The following is a 21,093-nucleotide window of genomic DNA, read 5'->3' on the forward strand; positions in this document are numbered from 1 at the left end:
TTATAAATTTTATATATTTTTTGTGTTCCATTATCAGTGTTTATTTTTGCATAACATTTGAATAAATAATTTTTCAGCTATTTAAAGATTCAATTCCCTGTTCTCTGAGTCAAACTCAAGTTATTCAAACCATCAAATATTTTGATGCGATTTCAACGGCAGACAAAAATTATTATTATTTTTTTTTATTTATAGGTACGAAATGAACAGAGAAGTATAAAAAACTGAAACCAACTGGTTGGGCTAACAGACTGACGACAAGGTGTTACGTTCAAATTCAAAGCAGTACTGGAAGAAATAGGGTGCGTTCACACTGCAGCCTGAAGTGATCCAATTCTGATTTTTTTGACGTAATGCGACCTGTATCTTTTCAAGGCAGTGTGAACAGCACAGGTCGGATTCTTTTTCGAATGTGACGCATATCCGATGCGTATCTGATTCAAATGCGACCTAACGTCTAGGCCGCATTCATCCGAACTGAACGTCACTGATACTCGACAAATCTCACTATTCTGCGTCCTGATACGCGCAAGCAGGAAGTAAAACAACAACCATAACGGACTATATGAGGATTAAGTTGTTAATATGTTGCTCCGGCCAGACAACAACTTCAAATATGTAAGCTAAGCTCCACCGTTAGTCTCCATGTTTACTTCCGCAAACACTGAGCACTACTTCTTTTTATGGCAGTTGGCAGAACACTGAGAACGCTATTGCGCCCTCTAATGCGCATGCGGGACACTTTCAGGTCTATTGCCCATTCACACTGCAGAACGCATACAGGTCGCATTTACTGGCAGTGTGAACGGGCCCGGCAAAAAAATCGGAATTGCCAAATAAATCGGAATTGGGTCACTTCAGGCTCCAGTGTGAACACACCCATAGAGACTACACCACTACTACAATTGGTTACCATGGAAACTGAACACAGGCGATTTGATTAGAAATTGCCAACCAAGGATTTGATTTTTTAAATCAACTCCCACTGCAGCTTGGATGCCAAGTCATATGACAGGTGATTCTCCCAAAATCTGATTATTTGGAGGTAAAAATAAAACCAAAATTAAAGTTTAACCAATTTCACAATACTGAAAAAATATTACCTGAGTGGTAAAAATACCTGAGTGGTATTTTTACCACTCAGGTAAAAATACATTTAATATCCATGAAATTGTCGATTATTAGGCATTTCATTGGCAACGTCCTAGTACATTTTTTTATTTCTAAATACATCTAAAATGAAAAAAATTGCAAAATAATTAAATAATTGGCTAGACAGTATTATTTGTCATACAACAATAAAGCTGTTTCACTAGAAAAGCATCATAATTAACTTGCAGTTGGTTAAAAATACCAAGCAATTAATCAAATGTGAATATTACATTGCACCACATTACTTTGAACTCCACAGGAAAACCCCCAACAAAAACAAAGAAAGCGACCTGTTATAGTGAGTGAGATTCCCAGGACAACTAAACTAATTATCATTTGATTTATGGACCAAATTGAACACAACCGAGAATAGCTCACCATAGACAATGACAGACTACAGGCCATAGCGACACTTTCTCATTTGTCTCATGTCAGTGAGCTGGCAACATGAAAGGAACCAACAAAGAAAAACAGACACTCTCTCACAATTGATAAATGTCTGTATGGGAGAAAGTTCCTTCCTGCGAAAAAGGCTGAAACCGAGAAACCTTTCAGATTTCACAGTGGGAACAAAGCAAAACATGACCACTTACAAAAAACAAAGGGAAAAATATCACATGAAGCTTCACGGCGTAATATACTTCTCATTTTAGTTTGACGTCTACAGAACTCAGTTGTTTTTGAAAACTGGGTTTTCCCAACAGTTTAACCCCTCAATGTTCACTAATTCAAATTTCAGTTCAACAGCATTATGGTGAGGTTAAGTGAAGGATACGGGCCCAGCAGCGATGCTTCAGTGACTCACCAACCACATTAAAGATCTGCATCTGTCACGGCTCTGCTCCATTTGAGTTGTTAATTACAATTATCCCCCATTTGGACCCAAGTTGGTGTACTTTCAACACTCTGAGGAAACTCATCCCATGGATATTTGGTTCAATCTGACAGCTAGTGGGAGATAATTCCTGATTTTTAAACAACTTTTGACTTTAACTTATCAGGCTAACAGTATTTTAAAACTGCCTCCAAAGGTGAAGAGGTAAAGACTAAGACTTGGTTAAAAATGGGGGAACCATCCAATCTACCAACCTGTAAATATAATGTGTGTCCCCGAGTCCATTTTGCTTTTATGGAGCGTTCACACCAAACACGTTACGCTCGACGCATGTGCACTTTGAATGCAGACGCTTGACATTTTGCTCCACACCAAACATGTTTCAAACGTCAGGCAACTTTACATTCAAAGTCTATGTGGAGGCGCACCAAGGGTCCATCGTGCATCTAGAGCAGCACGATTTAAAGCACTTGACGCACTTCCACATAGACGTTGAACATGAACCAGACGTACAAAGCGCTAAGTGTAGAGCAAAATGTCCAGCGTCTGCATTCAAAGTGCACACGCGTCAAACTTGAAGCGTCAGGTGCGCTTTGGTGTGGCGGCACATCAGATGCGTCAAATTTGCTGTAGCCATTGTTTTCCGTTGCTGGCTTATTTGATGGACATGTCAGACGCTCAAAATGTTCCAAACGCTTCAAATCACGCTGTGCTAGATGCGCGAAACGTGCTGTGATGGGCCCTCGACGAACCTCGGCATAGACTTTGAATGTAAACCAGACGCACGAAACACGTTTGGTGTGAACGCACCATAAGAGCAATTACCTTTTCCTGTGTTGACTGGACATTTCCCCGTTCCATTGCAGCTAAAATGGAAACTGTTATTGTAAATTTAAGTACATAGAAAGATCTTGATGTAGCACATGCATATCTTTATTCAATGTCACATTCTGTTTTTATTTTAATTATGTAAAGCACTTTGAAATGCCTTGCTGCTGAAATGTGCTATACAAATAAAATGTGATTGATTGATTGATATCCAGTTATTCAATAACCAATTAACTTTTGAACAGAGTACTTCATTACTCAAATATTTAACAGCTGCAGACTATTAGAAACCTAGATGCATGAATAGCAATGAATCATGGAGTTCTTTTATTTTCTGATAGGCTTAAAATCATTTGATCTACAAAAGAACCTCTAGCACATTTTAAGTCTTTTTGGGTAAGGGAGATTCAGAGAAATAACACAAAAAAAACCTCATAAAAGACTAAAAGGAACATTAAATACAGTGACAGAGTAAAAGTAAGTGGCTAAAAGGAACTCCAGGATTCTTGAGCAATTGTTTGGATGACATTTTTAAAAGCAGAATGGAATGATTGAGCTTTTGCAGAAGAATCAAATCCCTTTCAGACGAAAACCTGAAAGGAAAAACGACCAAAAGAGGGACGTACCGCGGGAGTTCAGGAGATTAATTAAAGTGCTGGAACATGAACTTCATTGAGTGTCACTGGTGTTAAGTAGTATTATCTAGAGCTGTAGTCACAATATGGAGAAACTTACTGGACCAAGTGAAGCCATTGTGGCTTCAGCCTGTTAGGTTTGTTAGGACAGAGTTTACCTTGACAAGAAATATTGTGGTTTTATTTTAAATTCTGAGATATCCTCAGCAAAAAGAAAAAAAAAGATCAAGGCTGACCAAAGTTTTTAAGGAAAAAGGGGGTTTTACTGATCCCTAACCAGGTGGCCATAATGCTGTAGGTGTTTTAGCCATAATGGCATGCAGTCCATCATCAGTCTGTTTATCAACAGGTTCTTTCTTTCTCGCTACAGTAGGAAGAAGGTATGCACATCGACACTAAATCAAATCCCTACTTATCTCCCATTGGAGGCCGGCCACGGCCTACAGAGGTCAGTCATGCCAACGGCGTGGGTCTGCAGAGAGGAGCACAGACCGTGTTAACCCCATGGGTCACCGCTGGTCCTTGGACTCAGTGGCCGCGGGGTTAATGACTGACCAGCTCTTATTCCCTTCATTGTGCCGCACTGACAGACATGTAGACAAAACACGTGGGGTGGGTCAGCAACTTTCGGAGGCCTTTTCTCTAGCATTCCAGATACAGACACTAATGAGTTCCTGGGGGAACAGGAGTGGTGCAGACATAATTCATCTTTGAGAGAGACGTTTTCCAATATGCCCGACTAGCAGATACCCATAATGTTAGAGCATGATGTCTTTTTGGAGGGGTATTGTTACATTATTACAATGAGTGATCCTTCCCAGCTCACTGGAGGCATTTGTAATGTTCTGCTCTGATAGATTAAACTATAAATAATACAAATTTGGTATTTACAACAGTGAATGAAAGTTACCAAAACTCAACAGATGTTCATTCTTAAATTTCCCAGTATTTTATAATAATCATTTATGAACCACAAAAACTTGGGGTTGTGTCTGAAGACCACAGTGGCAATAACTTTCTTTTCTGGAAAAAAAAAAAGGTAGAAGACACAATAGTAAATATGGGTTAACTTTCTGTACATCACAGGAATACAGTGAGGATCGTGTGTAGCTCTAACGGTCAGTCATACGGAGCTTAGCCCAGAAAACTGGTGTCGAGTCAATAGGTCATTATCAACAGGCAGGTTTAAACTGGCTTAAGCTGCGTATCATGATGCTTTCATGACACAAAACACAATCGTAATGCCCACTGCATGCTCCCAAGTGTAAAATACAACAGGAGGGCTGAAAGCTTTAACCCAAAATATATCCACATATTTTCCAAGTCTTTTCAGGTTTTATTTTCTTACTTAGTGATGTACAGAAGGCTCTAAAAAGTGTGCAAACCTCTGCTAAAAGCTCAGGTTTTGGTGACATAAAGTTTAGCAGTTTATTTGATCCAGAGGGCTCCAAAGCAATTTACACTACATTCAGGCACACAGCCATTCATATGCTGATGGTAAGATGCTGAGAAATTCTACTCTCTACTCACAAACACATATTTCCAGGATTTATCTAAAAAAACAGAATACCATTGTTGCAGCATTGTGTACACCCTTCAATTAAAAGTCTGGTGAAGCTGAATTTTAGGTATTGTTACACCACCAATAACCACTTGTCTGGAGAGACCAAGCATTGCTAAAGTTTCTCTAGACAGTCTACGTGCAGAAGATCACTAGAAATAATGGTAGAAAAGATAAAAGGTGTTAACCAGGATGAGGTACATGTTTCTGTCAAAGTTGTAGAAACAGCTAAAATCTACTTGCAAAACTAGAACAGCAAACAGATGCTGAAAAGACGTCCCCAAACACCATGTAAAGCACCAGAAGCGCTATGTTTTTTAAATTCATCGTCCATCTGTTCCTGCTCCACTCGATCTCCTCGAACACATCTATAACAAACACGCAGCTTCTGAACACAAATTACTAAGCAAGCAATGAGGCACAGCAGAGCAGCACACATATTCTCAAGAAACACACCGCAGGCTGTAAGACCTCATTGGTACCAGAGATAAAGGAATCATTTGGCTCCTTTTTCTTGTTTTGATTCGCTGAGGTGAACAGCGACATATGCAACCCTTGAGCAGAAATACATGCTGAATAATCTTCAGATATCCAGCAAAATCTAATATGAGATCACCATTTGCTTTTGGTAGTTTACTTTGCATTCTTCAATGAGTCACATGGAGGATATTAAAACACACCGTCAGCATTGTTGAGGCGAATAGTTTGGGCATTTCATCATCATTAATAAACTCCTCATCCTACACATATCTCTTGTGAGCACTCCCCAAGACATCAATCTTTAAATCATCTAAATGACTTCATCTTTGCTTTCCCTAACAGGGATGGATGGGCTTAAATCCTTCTATAAATCCAGACAGCAATCAAAACAAAGGCTGATAAAATGACCAGAAGAAAAACTGCCTGTCCAAACAGCAGCAGGCAGCATGTGACCCCCTCCCCCCTGTCCGCTGGTTGGTTGGTTTGATGCAACAGGATTTGGTTGGAGGAGGTAGAAGAAGGGGGTGGTCTATTGTGGCTGTCTGCTCACCAGACACTCACAGCCAGTCAGCTGGCACACACTAGACCAGGTTCGCCTGATCCTTGTCACATGCACGGGATGTGGGATCTGTCAGAAATTCGCCTGCCACATGCTTTGGCAGGCTTCCCTGGTTTATAATGACATTTTAAAAAAATGCAACACCCCTGTGGTCTGAACCCTAGACCTTTAACGGCTTTTTTCCGATTTAGCCCAAAATCATGACTAGTCATCCCAGCAGCAGGAAAGCACCGTGAGAACACACACAAACAGGAGGGAAGCCAGAACAATAAAATCGGCCACAAGCTTAAGTAATCTGTGTATGGTAGTAACACATTTCCCAACCACCTCTTTCTCCAAAACCAAAGATAGAAGCTGTAACTCTAGCAGGGCGTCTCCAAGGCCACAGACCAGGAGACACCCTAAGCAGCTCAGCAATGATAACAACTGGATATGGCCTGCAGGCTTGTCCCGGGAAGCCGTTTCTCGTCCAAACCTGACAGGTGGCTTATTGTTCAGCTGAGAACACACTGTGCACATTATTTATTTCTGAAGACATATCTGTCTGCCTCAATCGCCCGTTGTCTAGTTCGTGATGCAGAAGGTGTTATTAGAAATAGATGAAAACATATTTCTTCTTCAAAGCCCCCTGTGCACCTTGCTAATGGCGCAATGCAGAAAATCTCTATTGTGGCGAAGACTGAAAGACCTAACCATGTCACTGCCATTATCGAGGCTGCTGAGTATGTCTCTCTCTAGCTGCTGCCAGCTAGAGATGGTTTTCCTGAAACTGGATTTTTTTATTCCACAATGCACAAACTCTTGTCTTTATTATTTTATCTTTCTTGAACCTATTCCATAGTGGATACCACTGGTAAAGAGGCATATAAGGAAGCACTTTGGCTTCTCTTATATAGGATTTCACGAGACTGGATCACACACTGATGTGGATTATTCTTCTTTGCACAGTCTCTGGCCCTGACTCCTCCCTTATGGACTCTACTTAGGATCACATACAGATTTTCTATAGGATTAATGTCTGGGGATGACTGAAACGGGTATCTAAGTGAATTATTAATGTCTTATGAACCACTTCTATGTTTATATGACCATATGTGTCTGATCCTTTTTCTGCTGAAAGACCTAATAATTACTCATTTTAAAATTTCTATTATGGTGCATTCAAACCAAACGTGTTACATTTGTCAAAAACGCGTTTGACGCTTCAAGTTCAACGCGTGTACACTTTGAATAAAGATGCTTGGCATTTTGCTCTATGGCTAGCGTTTCGCACATCTGGTTTACATTCAAAGTCTACGTGGCGGCGCATCATGGGTGCGTCAGACGCGTCCGTTGGATGCATTGGAAGCTCTTGACGCGTCAACCGCTCAAAACGGTTCAAATCACGCCGCACTACATACTCAAAATGTGTCGCAACGGCCCTCGACGTGCCTCCACATAGACTTTGAATGTAAACCAGATGTGAAAACGCGTTTGGTGCGAACGCACCATAAGCGGCTCAACAGATTTTTATTTAAAATCTTGTATTTCAAAAGGTTATGCATTCTAGCCTTCGGAGGCACATAGCATCATAGATCCACCACAGTATTTAAAAGCATTTTTTCCATTTACTCACCCCATGTGGAGCATTCGTCTAAGTCTCATCAAACAAAAGCACGACTGCAGATAAAGACCCAGCAGAATTCAGAAAGCTACACTACAAATCGGTTATCATGTAGGTCCATGGTAATCAGTCTTTGCTGCAGTTCTATGAGCTTGCTTTAGAAAACGCAACAATTCCTCCCAAAAGAAAATTCCCACCAAAACTACTTCTGCTGATACTGTTCAGCTAAAAACAAGAGTTTAGAGAGTTTATTTGTTTAAGAGTATGTCGTTTTTTAAAATCTTCAATTCGTCTATTCTTGCAGGTTTGTCTGGAAGACAAATGCTCACACTAAAGACAATTTAGAGAGACCAATTAACCAAACAGTGATGCTTTTAATTAAGCTGTGGGAGAACGCCGGAGTACCTGGAGAGATCCCACACTTACACTAAGAGAGCATCCAAGCTCCATGGAGAAACACACCAGACTGGCAACAATGTTACCACCGAGCAGCTCCCTACTGTTTTTCTGATTCCTCATATGTACATTTATACTGAGCAACTGTAACAACAACATTTCCCTCAGGGACTCATAAAAAGTTCTGATTCTGGTACAAACCCTCCTTTTCTGATATCCCCTTCAGTGCAGTTGACAAAACACAGGCATCTAAATCCCAGTTTAAAAAAACAAAACAAAACAAAACAAAACATAGGCTCAAGTACAGTGATTTAAATCAATGTGCATGTGGGTAAAGTTTCATCCACAGTAACAGCAGATTTCCTCACACCTCACTACAGATGTACTTACAGCCATTTGGGTTAACAGTCATTTGAAATATTGCCTCCCTGAGAAGCAAACTTGTGGTAGCTGGAGTTCAGCCAGTCCATTTCTAGAGTCAAAGGAAAAGAAATGTTGAACGCTATTCCAGGCTACAGAGAGGCTTTAGCGATATTAAAACACTCCTGTGCCTATACTTAACTCAGCACAGCCCCACAGAAAACTAATCTTTACCAGACATTAAACCCTGTGAAAAATATTGCTCTCACATTGATCTGAGCTCTCCAGGAGAAAGAGAGAGAACTCTGCTAAATCTGTGCAAAAAAGGGGGAAATAAATCAAAGGAGTGAAAATTAAGCAAAGAAATCTTGGATTAAAACTGACTGCTTTCCTCCAACTGGAGATGGGGCCTCTTTATTTCCCCTTTTATTGGGAATTTTTGTTGTTAGTGTAAAGGCTAAACTTCCTGCAGGAAAACAGCAAAGGATATGGAGCTGGAAGACAAACAATATTTGACTTAATCTCCCAAAGGGGAACACCGTGCAGCAAGTCTGAGTTGAATGGGCTCCAGAAGGAGCCAGCTGTAAAGCGAGATTGTATATGAATTGTACATGCAGACTGTCGGTTTTTATTTGTGGAGAATCCAAACAAGCGTGACGTTAGGGGAAAGTGTTCTTTATCTAAACATACAGGCAAGAAATAGATAAATACATGCAATATCCACCTAGGACAAAAGCAATGCAACTACATAATCATTTTAACAAATATATAACAAAAACAAAATTCAGAGCAAAATTAAACACGACCTGTGTGAATAGAGATGTGGAGTTGGCTTTTTTAGAACAAAACCAGGTGGAGAATGACGGCTTTGTCGCCCCCTACCGCTTTCATGGGAAAAAAACACCAAAGAAATTCATTCAAAAAAAATGCTTAGGCGCGCGCAAGCACGCACACGCGCACGCTTCTGGCTCCATCAACAAATGTCAACATTTAATATAATACTATCAAGGAATAATATTTTAATAATTTGTTCTGGCCCTGCGTATCCTTCTATGTGTCTTAATAAACAACCAAACAGAGATCAAGTTTGACTGACCTTTAATAAGCAGTGCTCACAAATATACAGGTTATAGATGGACGAGAGTTTAAACATGGTGTCCGTTTGTTATTTTTTGATTTTGTCGATAACACTACAACAGCTTCAGCGTCTCAGCGCAACTTTATCCTTTGTGTCCACCGTTACACCAGTTCCGCTGCACTCTCTTACCATTTCGCTCCTTACTTTCACCTACAGAGTCCACTTTCCCCCACTTTACTGGTGGGTTCAGAGCTAGAAAAGGACATTCAGAGCTTACCTTATAGTGTGGGCAGCCTCCTGTCTCCGTTTTTAACCCGGGTTAGTTATCCTAGAGGTGGGAGAAACCAGCAGGGGCAGCCGCAGCCGCTCCAACATCTCCCACTTTCAGTCCCAGCCTCCAGACTGAAGTAACACGGACCATAGCGATATCCATCCACTCCAGCACCTATCTCTGCGATGACAACACGCAACGAGGAGGGAAGACTCCGCCCACACCCACGCTGGGAAAAACTCATCCAGAGATCCTCTGGGTTATTATTCCTCGCATTTGTAGGCTGATATCGATGGGAACTAATGCCACAATTGAGACTAGATGCAAACAATGAGGCCGTCATGTAAACAAAGTAATGTTGTCTTGATGTCTGGTTTTGTGTAAGCTCCACAGTGGCACCATCTGGTGAAGTGAAGGAAAGTTGCTCCAACAAACTAAACTGAACAAATAGAAATCCTCATATTGCTGTTTTTGATTTGATGCAAGGACTATGTAGAAAAATGGCAAATTATTTCAAAAATGTTGCACAGTACTGTAATATTCAATGTATTATTGAAAAGTTGATTTAGTTTAGTAACTCATCTCTCCGTGAACCACATTGCAGATTAATTACAGAGACTGATGTTCTCCATCCTTTATTTTTGTCAATTATTATGATTTTCATGCTTATAGCTAATGATAATATGACTTTTAAGATTTGAATAATACATCAGGCCAATAAAAAAAAACTAGAGAAGTGTGGAAATGAAAAGAAAGCTTAATACCTCCAAAACGATTGTTTTGATTCAGTTCAAGAAGACATGGTCTTCTTTATTGAACAGCTTTAGTGAATATGCTCAACTTTACTTGTATAACTTCCCAGACATTCATTCCTTTGCATCCTTTAATTTGCCAAGATTTTACAAAGATCAAAATAATTTCATAGCAGAAAAGTATCAGTCAGCAGAAGACTACCAAAAAATGTACAGCTTTATCCATACAGCAGTTGTCAATAACTGGAGAAAATATGTAATCTCAGTGACAAAATCTGTCTGGACAAGGTTGAAAAACAGTCAATATCTTCCAAAGGAAACATCCAGGCTTCACAAAAATCTCAAACGTTTGTGGAGGAAGTGTTCTGTTTTGTTGAATTCTTATTACTTTGTTTTTTAAAGTTTTACTTAAAAACAATAAAAAAAATACTCTTAAGTAAATCTTCACTCAAAAACTGTCGCATAAAGTAATATATTTAAAGAAAATAAATGATAAACTTTATTCATTCTTTACTACATTTCCCAGATATCTGCGTCTCGTGATGACGTCATGTTTCTTCGACTGTTCTTGGTTTCCATGGAGCCGCCGGAAGCGCTAGCGGATTAGCGCCTAGTTTGTTTGGTTAGCAACTTGTTATTGCTGTAAAACACGCAGTTTTTTATGATGTCGTTGGACAATCCTGAGACTCTGTTTTCTTTGGAGCTGTTAGTGGATTATATCCGACTCGAAAAACTCTGCAAAGTCCCCGACAGAATAGCTCTCGGTGTGCGGTTACTGGATTTTCCAACGCTGCTCATTTATCAGCACCGATCCAAGAGTACTGGCTCTAACCAGTCTGCGCGAAAGCAGCCGGACGGACAGCGTGAGTTCGCCTTTAACAGAGGCAAGTGTTGTTTCTTCAAAATGAACCTGGACTCTCTGCACGTCCATCTGTCTGCCACCCCTCTGTACGCCATGGTGCTGGATGTAAGTGAGGAGAGCAGCCCCAGACTGGTTGGCTCCTCTCTGATATCTCTGGCTGAAACCATGGACAGAATCAAGCTGCTTTCCAGTCCCTCTGCTCACACAGGGAAGGGAGTCGTTGCTGTACGCAGCCTTTCCGGGGAGAAGATCGGAGCAATATCCCTGAGTTATAAGCTTCTGTGTCTGGGAGCAAGTTTACTGCCACACATCACAGAGGGGAGGGGCCATGAACGCACAAGTACCCCAGGAGGTCAGGACCAAGAACATTTCAAGGAGAAAATGAAATCAGGGAGCATGTGTTCTCCCACAGGGAACAAGTCAGAGTTTAGCATCCATAGTAACGATGCAGGAAATTCAAAGATCCTACTAGATGATTATAAGGAATTTTATTGTGCTGAAGGTCAAACTAACAACACTATTGAGGAGGATTTAGCTGCATTCTGCCCCCCTCATCTTTACTATCGTAATACCGCCCAAGCAAAGAGTGGGAATGAAAATCTGGATTACAGATTACTCAACCTAGATACTGAAGCTTTTACACTTGAAGATTCCATCTGTGAGCATGAGGACCATAAAAAGAAAGTTGAAGGTTCGGTTTACAAAGCGGTACACCAGAAAATGTCTCGTGCTACAAAAACACCAAGCCACCAAGAGACAAGTGACAACACACATATCCTCAGGGAAGCCTTACAGCAGCTCCCACTTTTAAATGCTCTTGCTGCTGAACTGTCACAGTTGACCGTTCGTCCCAGTCCGGATCGAATTACCAGGCCGGTTACAGACGACCACAGAAACTCATCACGAACTCAGACCCTGTACAAAGCTACAAATCTCTCTGACATTAGTTTAAACCCTTTACCTCCTCCCAGAAACTGCTCTACACCCATAGTTTACCCCGTAAAGAGGACAGACAACCAAATAGAGACCTTAAAATCCAGGAAAACTCAAAGGAAGAAGCTCACGTATGGAACAACTAAAACATTCAACTTAAGGCTAAAGCAAATTTCTCCTCTCAAAGTGAACAATCGTGAATGCGTGGAGTTAAGGAAGAGTGGAACACAGTCAAGGATGGCAAAAGAAAAGGAAAAGTCAAACCCTAAAACTATAAAGTCCAAAAAAAGAGGACATTTATATCGGCGCTCTAACTTGGATGAAAACATCGAGACAGTGATGCAGAGTCTCACTGTTGACTCTGCACTAGGAGAAACAGTCACTCTGAAAGCAAAAACTCAGCAGGGTGCCCAAGACGGTCGTGCACAAGGAGATTCAGAAGATTTTCATCCACTGAAAGAGCTGAAATGCATTCCCAGTCCCAGTGTGCACAGTGACAGCGCTCCTCTGGGCAAAGACAAGAACAAGCATCACAGAGAGCTGGATCAATCAGATTCTCAGTCTGACTGGGACAAATTCAGACTTTCAGTCCCTGATCTCATAGAGAGGCAAAGCAGCAGGAGCAACAGTCCAGAGTCTTTGTTTTCAGAGTGCAGTAATAACAAAAATGACGCAAACTATGCAGACGACTTTGACAGTCTTGAATCCAGTGATGAATCCTCAAGAGCCAACGCTGGAAAGTCTCCTGTCAGTTCTGATTCCTGCATTTCTAATCCAAGATCTGAAGGTTTCCAGAAAAGACCCGATCTCCACCCTGTACCTGTCAAAGCCCTCAAATCCCCTCACCAAGTTCTGATGGGCACACACACCATCCAACCTCGCACCCGCTCGTCGGCTCTCAGTTTTTCCTCTGACGCCGACAGTTGCGACGTGGAGAGGCCCTCTTCCTCACAAACTGTCTGCTCCAGAAACCAAGCAAATGCAAGTGACAAAATGGAGCAAAGCTCTTGTGCTGAAAGTGTTTCAGTATCAAGAAGTGAAAAGAAAAATTCACCCAGGGACCGTAGCCATATTGGATCATTTTCAACACAATCCATATCCTCTTTTGAAGCTCAAGAAGTGGAGGAACTGGAGGATGAGGTTGGATCACTGGATTTCAGAAAAGAGTACCAACATGTCTCTGAACTTGTAGCCAGCAAACTCCCAGGGTACACAATGTAAAAAAGCTTGTAGACACCCACATGGTGACCAAAAGTAGACCGTTTCCCCTTAAAGAGGAAAATATGTTGTATTATGCTTCACACATTTTGAATAAAGATCAGCTTTTGTGACCATTTTCTGCTTTTTTTGTTTATAGGTTACAGCAGAATCAACTATGAAAAGGTTATTTTTGTCAACAAATATGAAAAATCACTTTGATGCATTTCATATTAATGTGTCTTATATTCTCCTTAAAGATTTTAACAGCAGACAAGAGTAGTACTTCTGTTTGGTTTTGCTATTTATCATATCTCAATGGTTAATTTATTAACTAATGAATTATTTAATTAAATATGTATCTATTTTTATAGTAAGATACTGCTTACTTGTGTGTTAGTCACAATTACTAAACAGCAGAAGTGTGTTTTAACTAACTATATAGTAATACTATGAAGTATCGCTACTCTTGAGTAAAATAATGTGAAAACATTGTCACTGGAAGTACTTCAACTTTTTCTAACATATAAAAAATTACTGTAAGTATTAATTTATTAAGTTTTGTACAACAAAAAAATGTCTAATAAAGTACTTCTTCCGCCTACATTTTATTTTGTTATTAACAAACAGACACACACACACACACACACACACACACATATCTAATATCACACAATTACTTATTTATTTATTTATTTGTGTAGCAAATTTCCTAATCTGGGACTTGAGTCTGAATTTCGTACCACAAACAAGCTTTCTCATGACACCATTTCTGACACATCGGCTTAAATATTTTTAAATATTAAAGCAGATGTTATGATCAGCTCCTGGAGAACTTAAGTTTGCCGTTTCACACTTGTATTTTTATTAGGTGAAGTGTCAAGTTGAACACGCAGTGCGCATGCGTGAACTCTGTGTGTACGGAAGTGCGTCTGTAGCAGCTGCACTGTGCATGGTGAAACCTCTGCTATGTTCAAACACGTTTTTCTGACCGGACCACCAGGTAAATAAAAACACCGAGTATTTCCGTAAGTCATCATGAATCAGAAAGTTATTCTAACCCAACAGCCCGACGTAGTTAGTCTAAATAATGCTCCTAATGTTGTTAATTAGCTCGTTTTAGCTTTTAAGTTCTTAGACAGTCTGAATGAATTCGAATATTATTGAAATGTCTGCTTATTTCAGCAACTCCATCAATAGTCCAACACGCAGACTGATGTATTATATTTCTGTTAATTTTGTTCGTTTTTGATCGTATATTCTAACTGTTTGAAGTTAGAATACATTAGATTAATAGAAAAAACAGTTTTACTACAGAAAAGGTACTTTTAACCTGACAAATGAGCCTCATTTGAACACAAATGCAAATTTATTGTATGATTACTCGTTAATACTGTGGTCCCTCAATGTAAGTAATTCAATACGTTTTAAAGCTATCATTTTTAGTTGTAAACACACTTTTAAGACGATTTACATTAGTTTCTTATTTCGTAATAACTAATTAGGCGACTTTTTGAGGTAATGAGCTGCACTGGATTTTGTTTGAGTAAAAAGGACTGAATACTATGATGGCCAAACAAAACAAAACTCAGAAAATTTGAGATTAATCTCAGACATCTTTTTGAAAAATGTTTGGAAATTTCTGAGTCTGAAAAGTAAAAAAAATAAAATAAAAATAAATGCTAGAATAAATTTAGATCATTTGAGATTAATCTCAGAAATTGCCTATGTTTTCTAGAAAATGTTTTCTGGAAGAACTTATGAGTTTTTTCTAGAAAACATTTTTATAGACAATTTCTGAGATTAATCTCAAATGATCTACGTTTATTTTAGCATTTGTTTTACTTTCCAAAATCGGAAATTTCAAATTTTTTTTCTAGAAGATTTCTGAGATTAATCTCAACACTAATTAGATTTTTTGAGGAATTGTCCTCCTCCATTTTTATGTACAGTGACCGTAATAGGCCGTCATAAAATACTGATGCATGCCACATTTTATAAACATGTTGCATACAGCTCTGGAAAAAATTAAGAGTCCACTTAAAATGATCAGTTTCTCCGATTTTACTTTTTATAGGCATATATTTGAGTAAAATGAACATTGTTCTTTTATTCTATGAACTACTGACAACATGAATCCAAAATTCTAAGTTAAAATTTTGTATTTATTTGGTCAAAATAACAAAAAAGATGTTGTGCTGTAATACCTCAAATAGGAAACAAGTTCATGTTAATTTAGAGACACCAATTCTAATGTTTTAACTCAGGAAGAGTTCAGAAATCAATATTTGGCGGGGGAAAAAAGGAAGTTTTCAGTGCAGTGGGCTCTTAGTTTTTTTCAGAGCTACATTTTAGCTGTGTTTTGCAATTTAGCACTACTGTGTGCACTTGTACTTAAATTCCCAATAATATATAAAAATGTAGAAAAAAATCAAGATACTATATGGTCACAAACTTCTTGTAGAATCATGTTATTACTATATTTTTACATCAGTTCTATTGTTTTATCCACAGGTGTGGGAAAAACCACTCTGGTCCAAAAAGCCTGTGAAGCTTTAGTGTCATCCGGAGTGGGAGTGGAAGGATTTTACACAGAAGAGGTCAGGGAGGGAGGCAGAAGGGTCGGCTTTGATGTCGTCACACTTGCAGGAGAGCGGGGCCACCTGTCCAGAATCAGGTGGAGGTTTTACCCACAGTGCCCGTATCAAGCTACCTGCCTTTTTCATCCCATAGTTTTGACTCACCCAGGCCTCATTTTGTCTTGCAGAGAAGGAGCCAGCACATCTCACGGCAGACGGGTGTACACGGTGGGACAGTACGTGGTTGATTTGCCTTCATTTGAAAGCCTGGCCCTTCCCCTCTTCAGACATGTAAGGCTGCAGCACATGGCCTGTAAACTCATCTTTTAAATGAGACCCTCCTTCTCCCCACTTCTAAATCATCAAACCTTTGATTTCCCTCACAATTGATGGAATAATTGGAAGCTTGCAAGCGTGTAAATTCCACAGTGACATTTTTAGTGTTGCTGGTGCCGTCTGGCTGTCACTGACCGTGATTAATCCCGCATGTAAAGTGAGCCTGGAGTGACGCCTACACATGTAAAGAGAAGGTGTCTGTGGCATGGCGTCACACGGTTCACTTTCATCTCGCTTTGTACTCAATGTGCAATCACTGCGGCTCATTGGGACCCCCCAAACATTGTCAAAGTCACGTAAACATGCTGTAGGTAGTTGATTTTAGTGCTGATATACATTACCTTCCACTTTCATATTCATAACCCTTGAGCCTTTGAATATTTTTTGTGCTGTAGCCACTTACATTTTCTTTGTTTGGATTTGATGCAATAAAACGCAAAGTAATGGCATAATGTTTAATTAGTACGAAAATTATTTTTTTTTTTAAATAAATAGAAATCTGAAAATTCTGGTGTGCATATTTTCTGAGTAAATTCAAGAGTTTCCTGATTACACTCATTTGTAATTTAAGTATAAATTCAGCTGTTTTGAGGATTTTTGGAGAACATTCAAGAACAAATTGAAACAAACACAGCGCTCAGGTCAGTGATAAGTTGTAGAGAAGCTAAAAGTTAAAGGTGCGGTTGAATACAAATGTGTGCCAGACTTTGCAGGTTTTTATTATTTGTAATCACAATTATCAAGTTTTTTCTTTTGTCTGCCACAGAAAATTTCTATAAAACTTACTGAAGTTTCAGGTTGTAAAATTTGAAAATGTTCAAAGGATTTCAACACTTTTGCAAGGCACTTCAAAATTTGCAGTTGCTCACTTAGTCAATTTTCAGGGTAAAATAACTGATGCCAATTATGATTAATAATTCACTTAGAAAATTAAATTTCTTGGTGTGTTCCTGCTCTGTTTTTAAAATTTTTTGTCCTAAAGTTTTGAGGGATCCCAGCTGTTGCCTCGTCTATTTTGTGATTTAACTAAATCATGTCAGTCGCTACAATTCAGATATTCTTGGATTTTATGGCGTCTGGTTTGAAAGATTTTTTCAAACAAAACAAGTGGATAATTGACTGCAGAAACATCATAAGTCACCAAATTTATTATGACAAGTATTAAGATCATGTTTTTGCACTCGGTGAATTTTCACTTCCTGGTCTCGTGTCTGCAGACGGGGGCAGCAGACGGGGACAGCAGGACGGTGTTCATCATCGACGAGATCGGCAAAATGGAGCTTTTTAGTCAGGCCTTCATCAGAGCGGTGAGGCAGACTTTAGACGGCTCATCTTGCACAATCCTGGGCACCATCCCCGTCCCCAGAGGTAAACCACTTGGTCTGGTGGAGGAGGTCCGGAGCAGGAGGGACGTCAAGGTCTTTACTGTGAGTAAAAATATCACTTCATTGCCTCACTGGTTTAAAAACATAAAGAAAAGGAGCTATTTGGGTCAGTGTCTGAATTGTTAATTCCCCTAATAGCAACAGGACAGTGTTTACACTGTATCCCCTCTGTGTTAGGAGGGCAGGAGGGTCGACTCTGCATTATCTCTCTCAGCCGCAGCCGGATTAAATCTAAATCATGCGTGACTGATTCAACAACAAAGGGGTGTCTCAAATGTCAAAAATAATTTCTAACAGGGGACTCAGTTACAGACATTGTCATGTAAAGTATTCACTGTACTGTGGCAGACATTGTGTTAGATCAAAACAGGTTATGAGACAGTAAAGGGATTTATACTGGACAGTAGTTGATAGAACAGTGTCTTATGGCGACATTTTTACCTCTTCAACTTTGTCTCATTGTTTTGTTAAACCACAAACTTTAATCATTTTACTTTATGTTTATGTTTTTTTTGTCCAAATAAAAATCTTATCAATCAGATTGGATGGAAAATACATTTTCAAGGCATTGCACAGTTGGACGTCGGTCTGGGCTTTGACTACACCATTTTTCCTCATGGGTAGGATTTGATCTAATCTGCACCAGTCTCAAGTCTTTTCTACCCTCTGACAGGTTTTCTTCCAGAATTGCCCTGTATTTAGGTTTTCTCAAACTCCTACCAGCTCTGATCAGCTTCTCTGTTCCCGCCGAAGAACGGCATCCGCGCAGCATGAGGCTTTCACCACCATGTTTCCCTGGGAATGGTGAAACAGGAAAATGTTGCAGCCTCTAACCGGTTTTCCACCAGGATTGTTCTGTATTTAGCTCCATTTGTTGTTCCCAACTTCTGTGTCCCTGCTGAAGGAAAGCATCCCCTCATCATGATGCTGCCACCACCATGTTTTGAAATGCAGCACAGTTGGATTTCTACTGAGTTTAATTTCCACACAGGTGGATTTTATTTATTAATTAGCTGTCATCTGGCACAAATTGGCTGCAATTGATTTGTTTTTTTGGTTTTCAAATCGAATATTTTTTTTGTAGAAAATGTTGAAAGCTCTCTCTCATTTCCTACCACGTTGCTGCTTTGTGCTTGATAAACTCAAGGCAAAATGTTGTCTCATTTCCTTGATGGACATTTGTATAGTGTTTTTTTCTCCTTTTACTCAGATGAACTCTGTCATATTAATTGTTGTTTCCACTCTCGTTTTTCTTGTCTAGGTGTCGAAGGAGAACAGAAACGCTCTTCTGCAGGATATTTTATCAACCCTACAAGAGTGTTTAAAACACAGCATCCAGAACCAGTGAAAGGACGTCTTCCTGCAGTTTGTGCCGACTTTAGTTTCCTCATGTGTCTGTGCTTATACGCTTCACACAAGCCGACTGTTAAGTAAGTCCGTTCATGGTTGACAATGGTGTTGTTGACCTACTGTACTCTGCAGCAAGGTGAGAAGGTGGAAGAGTTGTTGTGCCACATACATGTGTTTAATGTAAAAAATCATTTCTTTTGTTTCTCTTCACAAAATGGATTACATGCTCAATAATTGATTGTGTGATGGAACACGACTGGGAATATATTCAGTTAGTTTTCTGTTTGTTGCTTATTCAGTTTTCTATTCCCAAGTTTTCCATGATCACAGCCGATGTTTTCTTTCAATAAAGGAGCACACAAAGCGGTGACCCTGGTGATTCTATTAATTCTTCCCGACAGAAGCTCTGCCTTGTGTTGAGCTTTTGCTCACGGAGTATCAATCAATATTTAATTGTGCAACGATGTGCACTCTATTCAGCCGCCATCACTAACGAATAGAAGCAAATATGCAGCACCTTGCAACAGTATTGATACTTGCGCAACATTTCTACTTTTTCTCACATTATCAAATTTAGGTCTACTGGACAGAATCAGAATCATCCCAGTATCAATGTGCGCTAAATCACATTCACAAAAGACTGCTTGCATAAAATATTTGGAAAAATATTCTATGATGCATTAAAATCCTACAAACTAGTGATATTTTAGTTTTGTTGGATTGTTTTCAACTCCCATTACTAATGCAATATTATTCTAACTATTTGATATCACACAACCGTGATGGGCATTTATGTTTTAGACTAGCACAAGGTAGCGACTTAAAAGTGCTAATTTTCTTTTTTTGCCATTAGAAATCTGAAAAGTGTGGTGTGTATTTGTAGTCCAGCCAGACCAGTTTTTCTGTACCTGAAAAAAATAAAATAAAAAACATACCACCACCATGTTTCAGTGTGGAGATTGTGTGTTCAGAGTGATGTGTAGTATTTTAGGTTAGGATATTGCGTCATAATCTAATCCTGCATTGGATTTCATTTGGTGACATCAGTATAAAGGGGATGATTTTGAAACGGAAATTTATTTTTTCTCTATTTCACATCTTTTGTTAGTCTATCATTTAAGCTCCACTAAAAACAAACTACTAATAATGACAAAATTTTGAAAAGTGTAAGTGGTGTAAATACTTTTGCGGTGAGCTGTAAACATACGCTTCTCTCAACAATCAGGTTCTCTAAAATTATATAAACAGCTTTTGCTCCTGCGAAGGTTTTCATCCCGATCATAAAACTCGATTGTTGTTTTCACATTCTTTGCTTACAAGTAAATAAGCTTAACTGCGGTTGCAGGGATTTTGTGTTGCCCCCCCACCCCCCCTGGAAATGTGTTTCCATGTTCCATCAGATTACACTGCAGGATAAGTGTAACAGTGAATTAAGGGTTTATTTCTTGTTTTATAAAGGATTTGTAGCGGAGCTAAGTGGAGGGTTTAAAACCACAGAGGAGAATTTGTTGTCAAACCTGCAGAAAAGGTCGCCTCTTTGTGACCCGTAATGTGTTGATCGTATCGACTCGCTGCGTGTGGAGCGCCGATTCTGCAAGAGCTCCGAGCCTGACAGCTTTGCTGAAGCTTTAAATAGACAACACCCTCTGGCAAACATGTTTGTTTTATTTCTTTATTTATTTATTGCAGCATTGAAATACCTCCAGGTCATTTCAAAGTGGTGGGAAAAAAAAAAAAAAAGGAAGGCGCTTTTTTTGGGGGCTTGTTTTGCAGTGTGTAACTGATGTGACCTGTCAGGCTGGCTGCAGAAAGAGCTGCCAGCCGCGATCTGCGTCAGACGGGCTGCTGCGCAAGCATCTGCTGCTCCGTGGCCTCGCACGACCGGCGCACAACTGGATCAGCTGCCACCAGTAAGCTCTAAAGTTACATTTTTATTCATTT

At 39.6% G+C, this 21,093-nt stretch overlaps 3 protein-coding genes across 9 annotated transcripts in view; 2 read left to right on the top strand and 1 right to left on the bottom strand.

Moving 5' to 3' along the window:
* Positions 1-10,093, bottom strand: part of LOC103477253 (signal-induced proliferation-associated 1-like protein 2) — a 114,876-nt gene extending 104,783 nt beyond the window's left edge. For 3 of the 7 annotated variants that reach the window (XM_017308861.2, XM_008430234.3, XM_017308860.2), the window contains exon 1: positions 9,765-10,089. The gene's annotated coding sequence lies outside the window, so the exon portion shown is untranslated. Of the gene's footprint in view, positions 1-9,764 lie in introns of all 7 variants that reach the window. The other 4 variants (XM_008430231.3, XM_008430230.3, XM_008430233.3 and 1 more) reach the window with 3 other exon arrangements.
* Positions 10,094-11,098: 1,005 nt separating this feature from the next.
* Positions 11,099-13,639, top strand: map10 (microtubule associated protein 10). Its single transcript, XM_008430229.3, has one exon. The coding sequence runs from the start codon at positions 11,172-11,174 to the stop codon at positions 13,524-13,526; it is 2,355 nt and encodes a 784-aa protein (XP_008428451.2). The 5' UTR covers positions 11,099-11,171; the 3' UTR covers positions 13,527-13,639.
* A 729-nt stretch (positions 13,640-14,368) lies between these two features.
* On the top strand, positions 14,369-20,095 carry ntpcr (nucleoside-triphosphatase, cancer-related). Its single transcript, XM_008430227.3, has 5 exons — positions 14,369-14,505; positions 16,017-16,179; positions 16,270-16,372; positions 17,635-17,844; positions 19,064-20,095. Exons 1-5 carry the CDS (start codon positions 14,472-14,474, stop codon positions 19,148-19,150), a joined length of 597 nt encoding a protein of 198 aa, XP_008428449.3. The 5' UTR covers positions 14,369-14,471; the 3' UTR covers positions 19,151-20,095.
* The last annotated feature ends 998 nt before the right edge of the window (positions 20,096-21,093 follow it).

This window comes from Poecilia reticulata, chromosome 15 (assembly GCF_904066995.2).
Source record: "Poecilia reticulata chromosome 15, P_reticulata-male-v2, whole genome shotgun sequence".
In the NCBI taxonomy this organism is placed as follows: domain Eukaryota; kingdom Metazoa; phylum Chordata; class Actinopteri; order Cyprinodontiformes; family Poeciliidae; genus Poecilia; species Poecilia reticulata.

Bases quoted from the DNA above. Each gene is read 5' to 3' on its own strand.
- map10 (XM_008430229.3), top strand. From the start codon at position 11,172: ATGATGTCGTTGGACAATCCTGAGACTCTGTTTTCTTTGGAGCTGTTA.
- ntpcr (XM_008430227.3), top strand. From the start codon at position 14,472: ATGTTCAAACACGTTTTTCTGACCGGACCACCAG. The intron at 14,506-16,016 runs GTAAATAAAAAC...TTTTATCCACAG, and splicing joins TTTTCTGACCGGACCACCAG to GTGTGGGAAAAACCACTCTG. The intron at 16,180-16,269 runs GTGGAGGTTTTA...TTTGTCTTGCAG, and splicing joins GGCCACCTGTCCAGAATCAG to AGAAGGAGCCAGCACATCTC.